Source organism: Struthio camelus, chromosome 9, assembly GCF_040807025.1.
Source record: "Struthio camelus isolate bStrCam1 chromosome 9, bStrCam1.hap1, whole genome shotgun sequence".
Lineage (NCBI taxonomy): Eukaryota > Metazoa > Chordata > Aves > Struthioniformes > Struthionidae > Struthio > Struthio camelus.
Genome location: NC_090950.1, coordinates 9,364,213 through 9,385,432, shown reverse-complemented (window position 1 = coordinate 9,385,432; position 21,220 = coordinate 9,364,213). Strand labels below are relative to the sequence as shown.

The window sequence follows — 21,220 nt, the reverse complement described above, 5'->3', positions numbered from 1 at the left end:
ATAAATTATTCCTTAAGTCTGGCCAACACAAATGTACTTTTAACAGCTGGTAGAGGCATAGCCTTTTAAATTGAGGCATGTTAACATGGGCTGTCTTCCAAAATGGTTAGCTTGGGAGTTGAATGCTGTCCCAAAATTTTTATTCCGAACATTCCTTATGTGTATTCAAATGCATTACTTGAAGTGATGTAATCATTTGCCACACAAAGAAATTTGCCTTTTTGACCTTCTGATTTTTATTTTGCAACTTCGTCGTGTAGTGACATGTGCTAACATACTTAGTGCAGAAGGTTCTGTTATTTTAAAGCTTTGCAAGACCTTACTCTAGCCCAAAACTGTTTAAAATGTAAAGTTGTATTTACGATTCCTCTGTTGGATGACAGTTCCATGTTTAACCAACATTTATCTGCATAGGGATGGCATAACTGTGAGCATCTCTCTGGTATCTGTTTGAAGAGGACACTGTTGGGGGGCCCAGGTATTTCTTTTATATTTTATAGTTTTAGAGGTGTCCAGACTCTGTAATGATGAAAGATTTCCAGTAGAAGAGGATGAGACAAGAATTAAATGCATGTGGGAGACTCTGGACCTAGGCACTTCCAGCTTTTGATGCTAGCTGGGAGGGAGCTTGATATACACTTTTATCAGCCTTTCTAAGAAAAAAACAGGTAAGGAACATACGTAATTGTTATGTTTCATGTTAGAAAGATGCACTTTTGTATGTGGAGTTTATGCAGAAAATATACTGTTGTATGTTCATTTTATCTTAAAACTATAATTTCAGTCGTATACATACTCATTCAGAACTATTTTTGAAGTATTTTGAGGGGTGAAAGGCTGGTGTTGAATTTAGGCAGAAAAAAAGGAGGTGAACTTTTGGGAATCAGGGAGGTTTGTTTCTTTATTTTAATTTAAGAAAGGTCAACTGTTTCTTCCTTTTTTTTTTTTTTTTTCCTTTTCTCCTGAAGTACACAACAATTTTGAATAGTCCTGTGTTCAGGGTTCTCTTGAACTGCAGTGTGAATCCTTACCAACAAATTGTGAAATTAACGCTGTGAAATGCAGCTTCTGTAGAAGTACTTACGATGTTCTAGATTAGGTCAATAAAGTTATCGACAATAATGAACAAATTCTGGCATACACACAAAACTTATTTTTGGTGGCTTGTAGTGAGATGGGGAATTCTGCACAAGTGGAATCTATTCAGAAACTTGTTTCTTCAAGAAGTCTTGCTCAAAATTGTGGCTATACATCTTGTCTTATTTTTCCTATAGTGAAGTCTGAAACTGTTTTTTGGCCTTCCTGGAAAGTGTCCTAGTGAAGATATTCTGTTAATTGGTCTGTTTATTGCCACAAAAAAGTGGAGCTCTCAGAGCTATTACTGATGAAGTCATACAGATAGACAGGTCATTTCTCGGATTATTAATGTTTATTTTTCAACTTTTTTTTTCCTACTGAATGTTACTGCCAAGCATGTAATTATTGTCTAATTGCACAGGGAGAATGCATTCATTGTAGATGTTAATTTTCAATTTTCTCTAAAACTGCATGATATGCCTAAATCCCTGCTAGTTACTTGTCATACAAATGAGAAAATTTTACCATTTGCAAAGCAGTCTTCTAGAAGACGTGTGGAAAGTCGTCTTGTCAATAAAACCTCCAGTAAACTAAAATCTGGACCATGATGAATGTCTCCTATTGGTGCTAGCACAGTTGCAATCCCCTAATGTTCAGATGGTTGAAATAGTCATAAACTGTGGCATACCTCTTGCTTTATTTTTTTTTTTTTTAAATATTGGTAAGTTCATATTGGTTGCAAATTTAGAACCAAAGAAACCTTCAGAGTTTTGAAATGTTCTCCTCTTACTTGGTTCTTGAGTTGGCTCATCTTGGCTCTGAGTTTTATGTTTTCTTCCTTTAAATGCCAGTGCTAGACATGGAAGTTTGTTTTGTGAAAGGAAGTCTGGAAAAATCTGTTCTTTGCATGCAACCAAGCAGGCTCTCGCTGAGACCAGACTTTTGAGTTTAAGTGCCATATTTTCAAAGGGAGATTCCCTCCTTGGTGTTTTACAGTCTAGCCCAATTCTTAGAAAGCATAAGCCATTATTTCCTCAAGGGCTGACCATTTGTCTTCGGGGACTGTTATTGCTGTAGGATAAGGAGCTTTTCTAGCTAATGTGTAGTCAGAAGATGCTTTGTGCATGTCTAACCTGGCAGTGTTAGTGTCTACATTTGCCCTTAGTGCTCAGTGGAAGTGTATTCCCTTTTTCATGCACTCTTTCTGGGTATTGAGACCTCTAGACTGACAGAGTGACTGAGAGGTTTGCTCTGCCTGGAAGAGTAGAATGCTTTTGTGAGCCAATTACCTTAAGATTGAGCTTAATTTATGCCGATTTAAGATTAAAAACAAGTATTTATTTACAGAATCAAAACAGAAATGCACTTTACAGCTTAGAAAGATGTAGCAGAAAGTAAACAAAGCTGAGCTTAACTTCCTTGTCTCAAGATCAACCTTAAAAATTCTTCCTCTGCTTCCTAATGGCAAGTTGTATTTGCCTACTGAACTTAGTTTGGGATACAGTTAACATCCTCAAACTGCAGTGACAGGAAGGGACCTCAAACTGGGAAAGTGTGCTAGCTCTTGCTTTTTCATTCTTGTTTGGTTATTTATTTGGAATTTATTCTAGCATATAAATGGAATGGATATGTGCAATTTATTATGGCATTTTGACTGAGATTAGCTACAGTATTAATTAATCTCTTTGCAATGACTGTTCCTCTGTACTACTGAGGTGTTAGCATGGTGCTTGCCTATGCATGCAGATGTTCCACTTACGGTATTCTTCTGTCTGAGAGTAAACTCTAGCCAGATGCATCAGTCTGTTCTTATCTAAAATTATAGGTGCAGAGCACGATGTAGGCTAATTGCCAGTCTGTTCTTTTCTCAAAGTTGTTGTGATCGCTTCTTGGAGAATCTTTCCAAATGTATGTTATATATTACCATTGTTGCTGCTTGGGATAGTGTGTGTGGGGGGGTGTGTGTGTGTGTGTTTTTGTTTTTTTTAAATAAAATGTCATATAAGTTTTTGTTTTGGAGAAACTTCTCCTCCCTCCTTCCACCTTGAACTCCACACCTCTCCCTATGCCCTTATGCTTGTTCTGCACTGGGTGTTTTTTGTTTTGTGTTTTTTTTTGTTTTGTGCTTCAGGATGTTGCAATCAAAGATGACTGGATTTAAACATTGCTTTTCTCATACGCTCTGTCGCCAGCTAACTATGGACATAACTAATGTCTGCCTTGTTTGAGAGATTTCAGCACTGTCAGTGAATGCATCAGGGCATACTCCAAAAGCTCTTGGAAACCTGTCATAAATTTATTATTTGTTGTTGTTTCTTCTTTATCCTTCCTATATTCACAGAGTCACAGAGTTGTTTAGGTTGGAAGGGACCTCTGGAGATCATCTAGTCCAACCTCCCTGCTCAAGCAGGGTCACCTAGAGCATGTTGCCCAGGATCACGTCCAGGCGGGTTTTGAAGATCTCCAGCGAAGGAGACTGCACTACCTCTCTGGGCAACCTGCTCCAGTGCCCTGTCACTCTCACAGTGAAGAAGTTTTTCTCAGGTTCAGATGGAACTTCCTGTGGTTCAGTTTCTGCCCATTGCCTCTTGTCCTGTCGCTGGGCACCACGGAGAAGAGATTGGCCTCATCCTCTCGACACTCCCCCTTCAGATACTTGTACACATGGATCAGATCCCCTCTCAGTCTTCTCTTCTCCAGGCTGAACAGGCCCGGCTCTCGCAGTCTTTCTTCAGAGGAGAGATGCTTCAGTCCCCTCATCCTCTTTGTAGCCCTCCGCTGGACTCTCTCCAGTAGGGCCATGTCTCTCTTGTACTGGGGAGCCCAGAATTGGACACAGTGCTCCAGGTGAGGCCTCCCCAGGGCTGAGGAGAGGGGCAGGATCACCTCCCTCGACCTGCTGGCAACACTCTGCCTCATGCACCCCAGGATCCCATTGGCCTTCTTGGCCGCAAGGGCACACTGCTGGCTCATGGTCAACTTGTTGTCCACCAGCACTCCCAGGTCCTTCTCTGCAGAGCTACTTTCTAGCAGGTCAACCCCCAGCCTGTACTGGTGCATGGGATTTTTCCTGCCTAGGTACAGGACCCTGCACTTGCCTTTGCGGAACTTCATGAGGTTCCTCTCCGCCCAGCTCTCCAGCCTGTCCAGGTCCCTCTGAGTGGCAGCGCAGCCTTCTGGTGTGTCAGCCTCTCCCCCCAGTTTAGTATCATCAGCAAACTTGCCGAGGGTGCACTCTGTCCCTTCCTCCAGGTCATCAATGAACATGACTGGACTGAACAAGACTGGACCCAGGACTGACCCCTGGGGGACACCGCTAGCCACAGGCCTCCAACTTGACTCCGCGCCATTCACCACAGCCCTCTGAGCTCGGCCATCCAGCCAGTTCTCAACGCACCTCACCGTCCACTCGTCTAGCCCACACTTCCTGAGCTTCCCTAGGAGGATGTGATGGGAGACAGTGTCCAAAGCCCTGCTGAAGTCCAGGCAGACAACATCCACTGCTCTCCCCTCATCTACCCAGCCAGTCATTCTATCAGGGAAGGCTATGAGATTGGTCAAGCATGATTTCCCTTTGGTGAATCCATGCTGACTCCTCCTGATCACCTTCTTGTCCTCCACAGGCTTAGTGATGACCTTCAGGAGGAGCTGTTCCATCACCTTGCCAGGGATGGAGGTGAGGCTGACAGGCCTGTAGCTTCCTGGCTCCTCCTCCTTGCCCTTTTGGAAGACTGGGGTGACATTGGCTTTCTTCCAGTCCTCAGGCACCTCTCCTGTTCTCCGTGACCTTTCAAAGATGATGGAGAGTGGCCTAGCAGTAACATCTGCCAGCTCCCTCAGCACTCGGGGGTACATCCCATCGGGGCCCATGAATTTGTGGATGTCAAGTTTGGACAAAAGATCTCTAACCTGATCCTCCTCCACCAAGGGAGAGTCTTCCTTTCTCCGGACTTCCTCTCTTGTCTCCAAGGTCTGGAATTCCTCAGGACTGGCCTTAGCAGTGAAGACAGAAGCAAAGGCAGCATTCAATAACTCTGCCTTCTCTGTATCCTTCGTCACCAGGGCACCCGCCCCATTCAGCAGCAGGCCCACGTTTTCCCTAGTCTTCCTTTTGCTCTTGATGTATTTGAAGAAGCCCTTCTTGTTGTCCTTGACATCCCTTGCCAGATTTAATTCCAAGTGGGCCTTAGCCTTCCTTGTCACATCCCTGCATACTCTGACAACGTCCCTGTATTCTTCCCAAGTGGCCTGTCCCCTTTTCCATGTTCTGTGTACTTCCTTCTTCTGTTGGAGTTTGGCCAGGAGTTCCTTGCAGGTCTCCTGCCTGCTTTGCTCGACTTCTTCCTCAGAGGGATGCACTGCTCTTGAGCCTGGAGGAGGTGATGCTTGAATATTAACCAGCTTTCTTGGACCCCTCTTCCTTCTAGGACCCTACCCCATGAGATTCCCCTAAGTAGGTCCCTGAAGAGGCCAAAGTTAGCTCTCCTCAAGTCCAGCGTTGCAATGCCCTGCTTATTGCCCTGCTCCCTCCTTGCAGGATCCTGAACTCCACCATCTCATGGTCACTGCAGCCAAGGCTGCCCCCACCTTCACGTCTCCAACTAGACCTTCTTTGTTCGTTAGTACAAGGTCTAGCATTGCACCTCTCCTCGTTGACGTCTCCACCACCTGGGTCAAGAAATTATCCTCAGTGCTCTGCAGGAACCTCTTTGACTGTTTGTGCCTAGCTGTGCTGTCTTCCCAGCAGATGTCAGGGTGGTTGAAGTCTCCCATGAGAACCAGGGCCTGTGATCGTGAGGCTACTTCCAGCTGTCGGTAGAAGGCCTCATCGATGACTTCCTCCTGGTCAGGTGGCCTCTAGTAAACCCCCACAACAGTGTCACCCATGTTAGCCTGCCCTTTAATCCTTACCCATAGGCTCTTGACTTGCTCTCCATCCACCCCGAGGCAGAGCTGCATACGTTCTAGTTGCTCCCTCACATAAAGAGCAACTCCACCACCTCGCCTTCCTGGCCTGTCTTTCCTGAAAAGCACATAGCCATCCAGGACAGCATCCCAGTCATGTGAACTATCCCACCATGTCTCTGTCACTGCAATGAGATCATGGCCCTGCGACCGCACACAGATCTCTAACTCTTCCTGCTTATTCCCCATGCTGCGTGCATTGGTATACAGGCGTTTCAGAGAGCCAGTCAAGCATGCAAGCTTCCCAGGAGAGGTGCAAGAGGATCCTCCATAGCCATGTTCCATGCTGTCTCTCCTGGCTGCATGCACCTGCTGGAGGCATCCTGACTTGAGCGGTGTTTTATTGACTCCTGCCACTATACCACTCCCCTTCCCCCTTGTGGATCATACAAGATCATTCCTTGATCTTGTATGTGCTTGTGGCACTGAGGCTTTTCAGATTTTCAAATGGAGGCACTTTTGCGTAAGATTGACTTGCAGTGAGATAAATCTTCAAGTCCTGGATAAGAATACCTTTCCACCTCTACAAGTTGAGGTATCTCTAATACAAGATACATCTATAAAAAGAAGGTTAAACTTGCCTCTTTGGCATCACTGGGGTATACGTTTCATCTCTGGTCCTTGGGCTCCAAATTGTAGTCCCTGTAATGTAGTTACGTAAGCATTGCATGGACGTGTGGTGGGCAAACCTGCAGAAGCTCTGTTACATAAGCTCATGAGAGACAGAGGTAACGCACTGTAAGCATTTTCTGACAAAAGTTTCTGCCAAATGTCAAGAAGGAGAAAACTCATATGATACCATCTCTAGGCCAGTACCTGATTTCTCTTGTCAGTTTGTGATTTTCTTCACTTGAACTCCTGAAAGCTGCTTTTAAAAAAAAAAAAAAAAAAAAAAGAGAGAGAGAAGAGATAATAGATGATATTTGGAAATGGAAAAAAGTGGTCATGACTGATTTTTTTTTTATTATTATTATTTTTTATTTTTACAGCTCATAATTTCAAACCATAAGACACTGCATGCTAGCTCTGCCACAGTTTTATTGACTCTTAATAATCTTCCAAAGATTAGATAAGGGACTTGGGGGGAAAATAATTTTCCAGGGAGAATTGGTTCTGAAAAAATACTTGATGGTGACTATTGAGAGTGAAAGTACTACAGCGTTTGTAGTAATATCCTTTGAAGAGTCCAGAGAAGAGAAGGTTGATATACAAAATGCTTGAGTTCATAGTAGGAAGCCTTTGGTGTAATCATCACGCTTGTCACAAATTGCAAAAGCTTTCTGACATAGGCATTGCTATAATATTGGACTATTTGTCTTTAGAGAATTTAGGGCTCTGAGAAGGGTCTGTCTTCTGGCAATTCATGCTTATGAACCTAGCTAGAGGCATGTATAGTTTTCCTTGAGAGATTTAAGTATGACAGCCCAAAGGTTTGGTGAGAGCTTTTTTCCTACTTCTAAGGGAATCATGTAATGTAGCTTGCTGGCAGATGATATTGTTTCAATTACGGGACTGTATTTTTCTGTTCTACCTATTTAAAGCTCTCTCCAAGTAGTGCTTGGTTAGAAAAATAGGGGTAAACCCCTACCTTGAGAACAGAACATAGTGCAAGAGCAATGTTGGGTTTCATCTTAAATTCCTCTGTGAAATTAGGTCAGACCTCCTTTTCAGGTGATGCCTTTGCAGTCTTCTTTCAAAAGCTTCATTTTAATCATGGTGCAGTTAATCTGTGTAATTTTGTGGGTACAGCATTTACTTTAAATGAACAAAATACTGTAGACGATCTCCATCTTTAATCTTCACAGAGAAGGTAAAAGGTCATTCCATTGCTAGCTGGGTAGGTTGCTGGAGTACCTATACTTACTGGATCCTCTATAGAACTTTGCAGGCTCAGCTCTCTCTGAGAAATAATAATATAGCTGATGCATGGGAAGTGGCTTCTTGAGAGTGGTTTCAGGTTTTTAACCAGATAGATGGTCTTCCTTATGCAGTAGTTGAAATACTGCTAAGAGAATTTACTGGACTGGAATGGATTAACGCTTTATAAAATGCTCCTACCTATGCAGTAACAGATTTTTTTCATGTGCTCTCCATAAAGGTATTCCCTGGTGCCACTTTCCACAGTTACTTTTCTTTTGAGCCTTGTTATGTTTCAAGTTGCTGGCAGAGAAACTTAACGGTTGCTAGTCTGGCATCATTCTTTCTGCTTTTGCTGTGCAAGGACTATGAAATTGTGGGTAGCAGCATGGGTACCACTGGCCAGCAGCACCTCCATTCAAAAGCTGAAAGTGTGAGCTTTATCTAATGGAAAGAATCAATCACTAGGGATGAATTATCTGATCTGCTTTAATCATTTGCCATCAGGGTATGTGCTATTGCAAAATGATACTGGAATGTCATCTGAGAGTAAATATTCTTTTACTGCATGTTCCAGTTTATGTCTTTTTTTAAGACGAAAGTGGCTTCCTTAGTCCAGAGAAAAACTGTTAGAGATACTAAAGTGTAATTTACTGCTTGTATCCTACTATTCAACACAAAAGCACAACAGAAAGTCTATTCAATACGAATTAGTGGACCTGAAGTGAATAGACACAGTAATGAAATGTCACTATGTTTTACTCTCCCAGAAAGTTTTTTTTTGTTGTTGTTGTTTTTAATTACCTGTAATGGGGCACTTGTAAATAATATCTTTAGGAACATGTATACACCAATAGCAATGGTTTAATAAATGTCCCTGAACTACACTTCATCTTTCAACTGAAAACAGATATCTTACGTATTTCTTTGGCCAAAAGAAGAGACGAGTGGTATTTTCTTCTGAAAAGCTCTAAAATAAATGTAAAATATGTGGAAAAATAGCTATTAGGAGGGTAAGAAAATAGTTTCAGTGGCTTTGGGGGGAGAGGAGTGAAACCATAGTGCATTTAAAATGAATTTTAAGTTAAAGCTGCCTGTTTATAGGCTTTTAAAAATATTGTTCCTCTGTTAAACAGCAAGTTGTTGCAGTTAATATTATCAAAACAGTTGCAGATTTTTTTTTCATTGCCTGTGTTATTCCAGTCACAGGAATTAGCCAACAATTGTAATTTTGAGTATTTTAAAGGAAGAAAGAGGTGGAAACAAAACAAGGTTCTTTAAACAAGAAAACCAAAGAAAACCCCACTTTTTAATGATATTGAATTACATTGTTCAGAGAATCTTAGTTCATAGTTTTGCAGTATTGTTATATTTGTGGGCTGTTGAACTAAATAAGGAAGTGAGTCACATTAGGATATTTTATTTTGTTTGTGAAGTTGAACTGCTATATAGAAGGTCGTCTTTGGCTATTCTGTGTTAGTTCTTAATTTATTTACTTATATAAGCTCTCATTTTGAGCCTGGTGTAGTAGAATTTGCTTTACAGGAGTTCTGTTTTTGTTTTAAAATCTACCTTTCTAAACACTATGCAGAATCTTTTTTTCTTCTGAATTGGTCAAAAGTCAGGTAGAAAAAAAACCCATGCTGCTTATTCTCAGATTTTTTTTTTGTACCTTAAAAATTTTTTTGCTGACAAAAATGCAGTTGTATATGCAGTTTCTCAGTTCCCACAGTCTCCCTCTGCTCATGTGTGGCTTTTGTAACAAAGAAAGAATTGGTCAAAATAGAAGAATTAGCCTTAAAATAAGAAACAAGACTGTAAAACAAAACAAAACAAACACATCAACAACACAAGGCTAGTAGGGAATCCTCTGATGTCTGAATGGAAACCCTCAAGCTAATGGAATGGCTTTACTGATAAATGTTTTTCAGCAGTTATTGTCTAATTCCAGGCAGTAAACTTACCAAGAATTAAGGAGGAAAACAGAAAGCAAATGAATATGTAGACTTTGAAGGATTTTTTCATATTTAATCTACTTTCTCTTTTTCTGTGGGTTTTGCTCAAAAATAAATACTTTTTCTGCAATAATACCTTGTTAGACTGGCGATTGTTATCAGCTTAAACCTTTCACCATTGAAATGCTCAGTATGTTAACCATGACTGTCACTGATCGCTTACTGATTTTATCAGCTAATGAGAATTCTAGTTTGTCAGCAAAGGCAGACAATAAAATATACATTTATTTTTTTCTTCCTTTCCTTCCTCCTCAGGTTTGTGCGTTTGTGCTTCCAGACAGAATTTATACAGACAAAATTCTGAATATGGCTTAACTTGTTCTTGATATTGGCAGTGTTTCTAATGAGTGCCCCATGGACTGTATCAGGTTCAGGGGGTTCTATGCTAGCACTGTGGAGCAGAACCCTGAGCAGCAACCTGGTATCAGTGAAAATATTTCTTCATCGCTCTCATTGAAAGAGCAACAGAAAATGAGTGAGTATTCTGGACTTGCAAACAACCATAGCCAGATGATTGCTGCTGGAGATTCAGAAATTCAGGCAAAGCCTGAACAGTCTCATGAAGTTCTTCAAGAAGATATTGAAATGAGCAGTGGATCCAGTGGAAATGACTTCAGTGGAAATGACACAAATGAAAACTATTCCAGTGGACATGATTCTCATGGCCATGAATCTGATGAAAATGGGAAAGATTCAGCAATGCTCATGGAACCTTTAGACTGTCATAAAAGGTAGTCACTAACTTCGGTTTTGTCACTGAAGACTCTTTCCATTCGAGTCTAATTTATGATATCTTCAAATTGGCGCTTACTGTTCCTTCCACTAGTTGTATTCTTGTATTCTGTAAATTTTGTAATATATTATAATTCATAAAGAGCAGGCCTTTAGTGTTTCACAGGGCCACCTTAATTTCAATGTTTTCTCATCATTGCTTGTTTGTTTGGTCTTCTATGCTTATTCGTATCAAACTTCTTTAAGTAGCAAAAATTATCGATATATTCTTATGTGTCAGGATGCAGCTGTACTATTTTCATCTTTTAAATAGTAATTTAATGTACAGAGCAAAGCTACTGTAAGAACCTTCTTAAAGACAAATGTGTAACACCTACAGCTAGTTTCCATTGATTTTAGCAGACAGAAGTCCTTCAAGTGTCTTCCTCTCTTCCCTCCCCCAGATATTCCCCAGTCATTAATGGGGAAATGTAAAGCTAAAGTGAAATGCAAGTTGTACGTTAGACTTACTAATACCATTCTCGCTCTCTTTCCTTGTTCTAGTTCAAGCTCAAATGCATTTAGTCTGATGATCGCAAACTCTGAGCACAATCAGTCTAGCAGTGGATGCAGGTAAATTAATATGCATTAATTTTTAATAACCAACTTGAGATTGCTTATTGGCTGACTTCTTTCAGTAATTTGCACGTACATGCTGACAAATCATAAAGACTAAATAGTGGGTTTTGGTGGTGTTTTTGTTTGGTGATTGGGTTTTTGTTTGTTTGTTTTTGCTTTGGCTATACCTGGAAGAATACACAGAACCCTACCCTTTTTCAGTCACTTCCTATCCAATCGGTAGCATGTGCCTTGCATTCTGTAGGTCCCCTTAACACTAGGTTGAATTAGAGCTTTTTGTTGCTATTCCATGTGAGTTGTGCAATAACTTCTGACATCTTACTTTGTTTTGATTTGGTAGCTTAACTCTGTAACCTTATTTTTGTAGTTCATTTGGGATATTACTTCAGCTCTAGTGGGTTTTTTTGAAGTTTTTCTTTAAATGTTATGCTATTCAGATTTTAGCCTGAAGCCCTTTCCTGGGGGCCACACAGTAGTGATTTAACATCAAAATTCACCCATTGAGTTGGATGTGTTCTGATGTCCAGCAGCCATACCCTCTGCCTCTCCTGCGTTCCACTCATCGGGCTTCAAGTCTATAAGGATAAACCAACATCAGCTGCAGGACTACCTTTGTATGAACTCTGCTTCTGACCCGATAGCCTTGAGAATCCTGGTGGCATTGAAGGCTCAAATGTGAATGCTTCGGAGTGCCATACTGAACTTTTTAAAGTCAGCTTCTAATCAGGAAGCAAAAACCTGATCCTGAGCAGATCACTGATGTCTCACTCTAGCATATTCATGTTAAGATCCCTATCTACATGGGCCTGCCTGAAAGTGTTTCCACCTCATGCAGTTCCTAGTAAAGTGATAAATTAAAATGACCTCTTTTCACCATTTGGTGCTTGATGAACCTAGAGAGCATGGAACAAGGTCTCCCGGTGCCCACAAGGCAGGCACAGACACTATCTTCAAGTGGAAATTGAGTTCACTTTGCTTAATATGAAGAAGAGGGTGAACCAAAGGCGTTTCTTAACCTTCCTTTCCTAGTGATTCCATTTTCTTCATAAGAAGATTTTTTTTTTTTTTTGGGGGGGGGGGGGGGCTGCTTATTTCGATTTCTTTGATAACTCTCTTTTATTTTTTAAACTTTGCCAATAGCTCTCTACTCAGAAATAATTATGAATCCAGATGGTACAGCATTTTTCCCCAGCTGTCAGGCATAGTGCTAGAGAGCTACAGAGCAGAATCTGATCATCATCTGGGAGTGGGAGACTGAGGATCATTAGACAATGCTCATTAAAGAGCTGACTAGAATAATTTGGTAAGCTGTAGGTTTAGCCTTTGATCCAAAGACTATTGGGTGTTGGTTTCAATGTCACCACAACCCAGCTATGTAGTTTAATAACTGTGGATAGTTTTTCAGTTTACTCTTCACATAAAGCAAAATGAAAGTCTCATTTTTTATAGAATTTACTATTTCATACTCTGCAGGTAACCTTGCTTGTGGTTGTCTACTGTACCTGACTATTCTGATCTTCTGAAATGCATTTGGATGACTTGTTTTCCAAGGAAGCTCATCTTCTGTGTTTGCTGCCGCTATAGGATAGTTTTCTTTTCTTGCCGAAGATTCTAACCACCTTCCTGAAGCATACCTGGAGGTTACAGAAACAGCAGTATGCTCAGATATTTCATGGTCTTTCCTCTTTCTCTTCCTCCCCTCCTGCCAGCGTAGAGGATTCTTCTGTTAATAAGGCCCTGTTTGATTCTGCCAGTCCAACTTGTCAAGCCAGATTGTAGATGTGGTTTTCATACAGACAGTAAATATAACTCTTTCCAAGGGAGTGATATGCTCTTTTTTTCTGATGCCTCACTGTTATTTTTTCAGTACAGAATGACTAAAGCAAATGAGTATTTCTCATAGTGTGGGATCATTGTGTGTTCTGTAACACAAACCAGCATCGTCGCTTTCTAAGCATTCTTGGCTAAATATAGCCAATGCCTGTCAGGTGATTTGATCTAGCTGAAGAACTTTTCTGATTTCTCAGTAAGTATTCAAAAATCCTCTTGAAAACTACCTGGAAGGCTGAAGCCACTTTACTGAATACAGTGCAGTTGCCAAGACCGTTGTTTCTGCAGTGGTCCTTAGGATAACTTCTTAGAGAATCCCAGCTATGACAACTGGGAGTTGACAGAACACCTCCTTTTTGATAGGAAAGAATTGTTCTTCAGGAAGGTTAAAGAAAAGCCCTAGCATCCTCTAGATTGTTGTGTCTGATTTTCTTTTAAAATCTACTCCAATGAGAAAGACAGGCTGATTTTTTTTTTCCTTTTTTTTTTTTTAACTGTTTCCCATCCACCTGCCACCCATCTTTGTCATCTTCCCCTTCTCTTCACTTTCCTTCTCACCTCCTTTTTTGATTTTTAGCAGCATCTTTTAGTAATGGCGAGAGATAACAGGAACTGCAAAGGAAGGCAATAACTTTCTGACCTTGGCACTGATTATCTCTGTACTTTGACCTTCTGCCTTGAGAAATGTGAACGCAATTTCTGTCTCCAGCCTCCTTCTCTGAGTCTTCACTCTCCATATTTAGTCAAGTTTCCCTATGTAATGTATTGCCATGCTTAACTGAGATACATTTTTCCAGGGATTACTCCATTTGTTTTGTTAACTTGATGCTCTCCCACTGCTGTTCCCTTTTAAAGGACCTTTCCTATGAGAATCTGCTTGAACAGGAGGTGAAAACTTGAATGGACCTTCTGCTTCTCTCCCTTGAAGTCCATGAATATTTCTTTGAATTTGAAAAAAAAAAAAAAAAAACCCTAAAGAATATAACTAACAAAGAGGGGGTGGAACTGGCCAAAAAAACCAGAACGAAACAAAACTCTGGTGCTTGCTTAATATATACTATTGCATATACAGAGAGTACATCGTACAGTAAGATTTCAGGTGGTGGTAAATCTTTCAATTGAAGTGATTCTAGGTAATTTTAAAATTATTTCAATTATTTCTGAATGTTGATATTAAATACTGGAAAAGTTAATGTGGCTAGCTGTACACATTTATGTGACAAACCTCAGAATATGTTTGGGCTTCTATGAGAATGGGGTGTCATTTCAAGCATTCAAGTGACACTTTATTTTTTGTCTTTAATCTTACAGTAGTGAGCAGTCCACTAAAGCCAAAACACAAAAGGAATTGTTGAAAACATTACAAGAGCTGAAAGCTCACCTTCCTTCTGAAAAGAGAATCAAAGGCAAATCTAGTGTCCTAACAACATTGAAATATGCCCTTAAAAGCATTAAACAAGTTAAAGGTAATCAAGCATGATGCTCCTTAGATAATGCCAAGCTTGATAAAAGTAAACATATAAATAGAAGTTTGAATGTGATTGTCTGTGTAAAGCTAAATTTATTATGTTTGAAAACCTCTCTAAAGAAATATTTCAGTGATGTTTCTATCTGACTCTGTTAACTTGGGTTCCTTTGGGAATTGGAGAAGCTTTCTGGTTGCTTAGTCTCTTCCTGATGTGTTCTTTTAGTTAGAAAATTCATTTGCAAAAAAATTAAATTTTAATTCTGTAAGCTGTCATATAGACCAAAATATATTGAGGCACAACCCTGTGGAAAGATGGTATGTTTATATGGGTTACTGATGAGGAAACTACACTGAGGAAAAACTATTTTGGAGCAGTAACCAGATTTCCCAACAGTCTATCCTGTGCTTATGTGCTCCCCTTCTCCCCCCCCCCCCCCCCCCCGGCCTGAATTGTCTATTGACTGCTTCCAGGCTGGATGTTTGTAGATAAGGTTTTTAATTCTGATTATAAATAAGTTGTTTAATGTTCTCATATAGCCAATGAGGAGTATTATCAATTGTTGATGATTAATGAAACCCAGCCTTCTGGACTTAATGTGTCATCTTACACAGTGGAAGAAGTTGAGAATATAACCTCAGAATACATCATGAAAAATGCGGTAAGTATGCTGACCCAGATCTGCAGTGTGTATATAAAAAGTTCTCTGGAGCTGGAATTCTCAGATACGACTTATTTTTACAAGGTAAGAGTTGGTGGCTAGCCCAATAAGCTGAAGAAGCTGGCTCTTGCCTTCCAGGGGATGTGTGGTAGAAACTCTGAGCCTTCACAAACTTTGCTTTTCACAAAGCTGAATCTACCCTCTCTATACTGGATTTTTCTCTGGCAATTCGCTGGGAATTAGTAGCTTAAACTCCTTGGTCCTCTGAATTGCAGCTGGTACTTAGACAATGGCATGATATATGTCAACATCCCTGTGATATAATGCTCTGTGAGACATCATTGTTTTTCATTTTATAATACTTCCTAGAGTTGGAGAGTAACTCTTTCCAAAGCTTAGGCAAGGCACATTGTGAATCATGGTTGGTGTCCTCTTCTGTGGTATTTATCTAGTCGTTACAGCTGGTATAGGATCACTGCATGATCCAGTGGTAGTGTCGTCTTTTCTAGGTAAGAACAGCTATGATTATCAATGTAATTTTAGCAGTAAAATGATAGGCTGTTTTTTTGTGTGTGTGTGTGCTTCTAGTCTCTTGTAGGGATATGTGGAGTCTGCCAAAAATAGTTATATCTAAACTTACCAGACAACCCCCTCACCCAACAGCCTCTGCCTGAATGTATGAGGTTTTGAAAGGAGTAAAATAAGGGGGAGTTTCCAAAGCTTAGAGCAGGAACTTTTTTGTTGTACCTATCAATAGTAAGGGTTGCCTACAATGTAAAATAAATAGGAAGTCTAGGGTACAACTAAGACTCATTCAGCCAAATATGATGATGTCCCACTTATTTAAAACATCTGAGTTTATGAAACCAATGTTCTGATGACAGTTTTTAAGTTTGTGCACAGTGATGCTGGATAGAGCACTAAAGTTTATGACGCGTGGAACTCTCATGCTGTCCCTTTTCTTGACACAGTAAATGATCCAAGTGGAATGTGTGTATGGTTGTGGTGGGCTTTTTTTTTTTTTCCACTTGTCTACTGATTTTTTTTTTTTTCTTTTAATCTCCAAGTGATTTAGAGCGCCTTGGTTAAGCTGTGCATGAACAAGCTGATTATAAACAACCTTTCACAAAACGACTGAATTCCATAAATGCAAAGTATGCCCGTAATACGAATCTTATCTTGAGACGAAAGTGTACCTAGCAATTTTAAAGATAGCCGTTCTTGATTTGCAATTTCTGCATCACAAAATATTTGGAAATGATATTTAGGGCATGTAACCTAATGAGATCTTAGTATATTATTCTTATTGCATAGTTCAGAATGTGTACTGTCTTCACAAGCAGGTTAATCTGCATTTTATTGCTCCCTGAACAGAATGCTGTCTTTAAACATTCTAATTTATTTCCTCAGTTTTTATTTTGAACTTCTGAATACTTTTGTATCTACTTTTTTCCCTAAACAATATGCATTAGATCAAGAATGTTTTAAACTGTTAAAATAACTTGAGCTTTTTGTTTTTAGGATATGTTTGCTGTAGCTGTTTCTTTGATTACTGGGAAAATCTTGTACATCTCTGATCAAGCCGCTTCTATCCTCCGTTGTAAGAGGGGTTATTTTAAAAATGCCAAATTTGTGGAGTTCTTGGCACCTCAGGATGTCAGTGTGTTCTATACTTCCACTACCCCATACAGATTACCCTCATGGAATATTTGTAATAGAGCTGGTGAGCGATTTCAATATTGGATACTTCTCTGAACTTCTTTTGGTCATGCAAATGTAAATATTTAAACTGTGTAGGGGGTTTTAATTTTTTAAAATATCCTGCTATCCTTCCCTGTCACTTTTTGGAGGTATAATACACCTGTGTGATTAGAACATCTTGGAACAATTCCAGATGTATAGCATGCTCTTATGAATTACCCAGGCTTGTCTGTTGGCTAGAAATCTTCTGTTGACATTGTTCATTGGCTCATGGGCCCCTTTCATCCAATTGATGAATGGAAACAAAGTAGGTGTTCATGCTGAATAGTGGGTTTGCTTTCCCCTTTTTTTCCTATAGTCAAATCTTCACAGATTTCCTTTAAAACTTCTTTCCTTGAAATATAAGGAAGATCATGCTCTATGTTCTTCTTTTTTTTTTTTTTTTAAATAGTTATGACTTGAATATCGGACACTTGATTGCAGGGTAGAAAGATGTACTTCAGCTAACATCACAGTGTATTAAACAAGTGTAATTGTATCTCTATTCTTTTAGCCTTAGAAAAATTATGTTAGGCATGTTAATGGTGAAGGACGAGCAGGCTTCTTTGGGTACTTTATATTTGTTTGAGGGAAGGCTATTTTACTAGTGTAGTTGCAGCTTTTAGGAACTGAAAAAATATCTGCCAAACTATTTTTAAGCGAACGTGTGAAATACAAAGTCTGCTGTAAATGTTTGAAATTCTCATTTATTGTATACTAAGTCTATAAAGTTAAGCCAGAGTATGGGCCTTATTTGATTTGAAAAACCATTAACAATAAATATATACCAAGTATTTCTAATATTAAACATGCTTAGACTCAGAAGGGACACTGTGAGGTCTCTAGTCCAACCTGCAGTTCAAAGCAGGGTGAACACTGAATTCAGACCCCACGTGGTCCTAATTAGTCATTTGTTGTGGACGCTATTCAATTATACAGTTCTTCTGGAAAAAAATATTTTTCTATAGTTTTATTATAGTTCCCATTTCAAAAATGCAGTTAGTGGAACTTTGCACCCCGTCCCATGCATTGGCTGAAATAGAATGTAGTTATCTAGAAGTATTACACACTCAGGCCTTTTGGAACTGTAAAAGGCTAGAGCTTGCCTTGAAAGTAAGTCTGTGGTTGCCCTTGAAAAGAAGGGAAAGGAGTTTAAAAGACGGGGGGAAGCCTTCATGAAAAATTCCTGTTATTTGGGTTGGTGAGTGGATTTGACCTAGCTGTCCTAGTACCTTTCTAGGAAGGAGGCCCAGTTGTGGGTCCTGGATAATCTAACATTTTAGGTCAACACTATAAATTACAGCAGAAAAGCTGATGGATAAACAGCTCAAACTGGAGAGCTGTTTAGATATATTTTTGGCAGAAGGCTTACTAAGCAAGCAGCTGTGATTCACATGCTAGCTTCGGTATCCACATGGTATTCAAGTTTATTTGCATATGAAATATATTGTTTAGCAAATACATGTAGATTTTTGTGCTAAACTATAGAGGAGTTCTTTCTCTGAAGTGCATTTAAAAAAGGAAGGCTTTGGGGATCTTAAGATTTTTAAAGAATTCTATCTTTGTCACTCCTCTTCTTTTAGTTCTGTTGGGGAAGAATTGTTGTTCTAAACATCATCATCTTGTAGTAATTTTGTAACTTGTTATGAAATACTTCATATTTCTAGAGTCTTCCACCCAGGACTGCATGGAAGAGAAATCTTTCTTCTGTCGCATCAGGTAAGACAACAGTATTACAACGAGACTTAGTGTTGTATCATGAAACTGTGCAATGCAAAAGTATTTGACTCTGAGTACCATATGGCATGCAAGTGTCATACTTTTCTGTACTGTGAACATAAGGCAAAACATATGCATGTTCTATAGTTGTTTAACTTCTAGAAGCTACAGAGAAGACTGCAGAACAGTTTCGGGAAGTTACATCTTTAGAAGTTAATCAGTCTGAATGTTGACCTTTGCACCATAAATGAAACAGATACGGTATCTCCTATGGCTGTGGAAAGTCTTCAGTTCATGTTAATTGTACTGTTTTGTTCAGCACCTGGCACAAATTCTTGCATTCTGCAAGACTGATGGCAAATCTCAAATTTATCTCAAGGGTCCAGTAAAGAAAGGAATACGAGGGTAACTTGTTTGGTCTTTTCCCCAGCCACTAGATGCTGCAGTTCCTCTGTTTTCATTTTTCTTTCTTTTCTTGCCTTCACTCCCTTAAATTGTTTGATATAGGAGATGCTAGCTACTTATTTCTTGTTCTGTTTTTTCTTTTGCAATTTGACTCCAGTAGCATTTTTTGAGAAGAGAAATTGTGGCTTGCATTATTTAATTAATTCTGGAGTAAATAAATGCTATTAAGATCTGAGTATATTTTGAAGGAATTTGAGAGAGTGCACCACTCCAAACAGCTAGGTTGGATGCACTAAAAAGGTACTGCAGGTGGTGGTGTTTACCAGAACAAAAAACATCTACACTGATTGCAAAAGTTCTAGCTATGGGAGGCTATGCTTCTATAAACTCATTACAGCTGGAATCATTTTCTTGGTAGCTGTCTAAGCGTTTGATATTTTCATTACTGTGCTCGGGATTCATATCAAGTAAACAACTGTTACAACATGTATGAACTTCTGGGTCTTTGTTCTTTTTAGATCAGGATAAATACTGAGTAAAGGAGGTCGGTGTGTTAACTGAGGAATATAGTAGTCTTAGCTATAAATTCATCCCTTCTGAAGGGTAAAAATGAGATTTTTACTATCAGAGTAAGATTATTGGATCAGTAAAGCACAGCTTAATCTGTTCTGGTGGGTGGGTTTTCTCTTTTCTTTCCCTGACTTTTATAAAATGTAGCATTTAAAGCATTTGTGGATCTTTTGATTTCAGACAGAGAAAGGACAATGTGATCTTTATTGCAGTTGGCATGCCAAGGATGCTATCAGAATTAGATCCTACTCTAAAGACAAGAATTCAGAGAGTTAAATTATTGGGCGCTGCTTTCAGGAGCCATCATTCAGTCTTGTCATGAGGCATTTATAAAAGATTCATTTTATGCTAAACAAAGTTTTAATATATCTGTATCTGTTGAAATAATGTCTATTTAACAGTGCAGGAAAAGAGCGTGAAAACGAGATTTGCTATCACCCGTTTCGGATGACTCCTTACCTTATCAAAGTGCAAGATCCGGAAATAGCAGAGGACCAGCTTTGCTGTGTGCTGCTGGCAGAAAAAGTGCACTCTGGTTATGAAGGTAAATCCTTCAGCATATGCAAAGTTTCATGAAAGTAAGAACTCTACAGGAATTTCCATGCAGTGTAACATAGCTTAATTTCAGCCTAAGGTAGCTAACTGTATGAGTTACTGTCACCAGTCTTAAGCTTTATAAATGTGAAAGATAATTGGTGCTGTTCTCTGTCTTTGAGAGGCTTGGAGCTAGAGGGATACTTTTGTATATGCTTTTTGATAGATTTTTAGACTTTACTCAGCATTTAAATGAAGCATGTGCCTTACAGGATTCTCTTTATGCAAAAGTTACTTATTAATCTGTTTTTATTTTCTCAGCGCCCAGGATTCCTCCTGACAAAAGAATATTTACAACTACACATACACCAACCTGCTTGTTTCAGGATGTAGATGAAAGGTAAACTACTAGAAATACTGTTTTCTAATTTACTGGTAAGCAATTTATCAGGTGTCTTGTGCAGGTGTTTTTGGGGTTTAATTAACATGTAGATGGTTACATATTTCTAGGATTAGTGAAGAGAATTTAACCCACAAAAAATGCCTCTTCCAGTTTCACTAAGCTTGAAAACACGTTATGCTGCGGTCTTTATATGGAAAACTGTGTGCGCCTTCTAAAAACTTGTTTTTCTGTTTTCCTTCCATCTGGGATAATTTTGGGTATAAACTCCGTGAATGAAACGCACTAGCAGGAAAATTCCTGGGCCGACAAACTTACCAAAAAAAAAAAAGTTTAACACAATTATTAACAAACAATAAGCTGATGTCGTTTTTCTGCTGGCCCAGAATCAGCTAGAGATGTATGTGGTGTGTGTTTTTTTTTTTTTTTTTTTCCCCTCCCCCTGCAACATTAATTCCTTTTAAAAAATGGATGCTATGCTCTGTTCTGAGTTGAAACTGTAGTCTTCATAGTTTCAGTTGGTGTCTGTATACAGAAACTGCTCACGTTTTACCTGCTAAAGGCTTCACGTTGCTTTGACAGTCATGGAAGCTGCTTAGAGCAACTATCCACGTTTTGGAGTAGAACCCGT

General features: G+C 39.4%; 1 protein-coding gene across 9 annotated transcripts in view; it reads left to right on the top strand.

The window, feature by feature from the left end:
• The window catches only part of PER2 (period circadian regulator 2), a 52,523-nt gene that overhangs the window by 9,934 nt on the left and 21,369 nt on the right, over window positions 1-21,220 (top strand). For 4 of the 9 annotated variants that reach the window (XM_068953986.1, XM_068953982.1, XM_068953985.1 and 1 more), the window contains exons 4-12: window positions 415-478; window positions 10,170-10,645; window positions 11,190-11,258; window positions 14,406-14,560; window positions 15,100-15,221; window positions 16,743-16,944; window positions 18,629-18,680; window positions 20,057-20,199; window positions 20,511-20,589. In XM_068953986.1, coding sequence (XP_068810087.1) covers window positions 10,269-10,645; window positions 11,190-11,258; window positions 14,406-14,560; window positions 15,100-15,221; window positions 16,743-16,944; window positions 18,629-18,680; window positions 20,057-20,199; window positions 20,511-20,589 — 1,199 coding nt within the window. In that variant the 5' untranslated portion in view covers window positions 415-478; window positions 10,170-10,268. Of the gene's footprint in view, window positions 1-414; window positions 669-10,169; window positions 10,646-11,189; window positions 11,259-14,405; window positions 14,561-15,099; window positions 15,222-16,742; window positions 16,945-18,628; window positions 18,681-20,056; window positions 20,200-20,510; window positions 20,590-21,220 lie in introns of all 9 variants that reach the window. The other 5 variants (XM_068953988.1, XM_068953983.1, XM_068953987.1 and 2 more) reach the window with 2 other exon arrangements.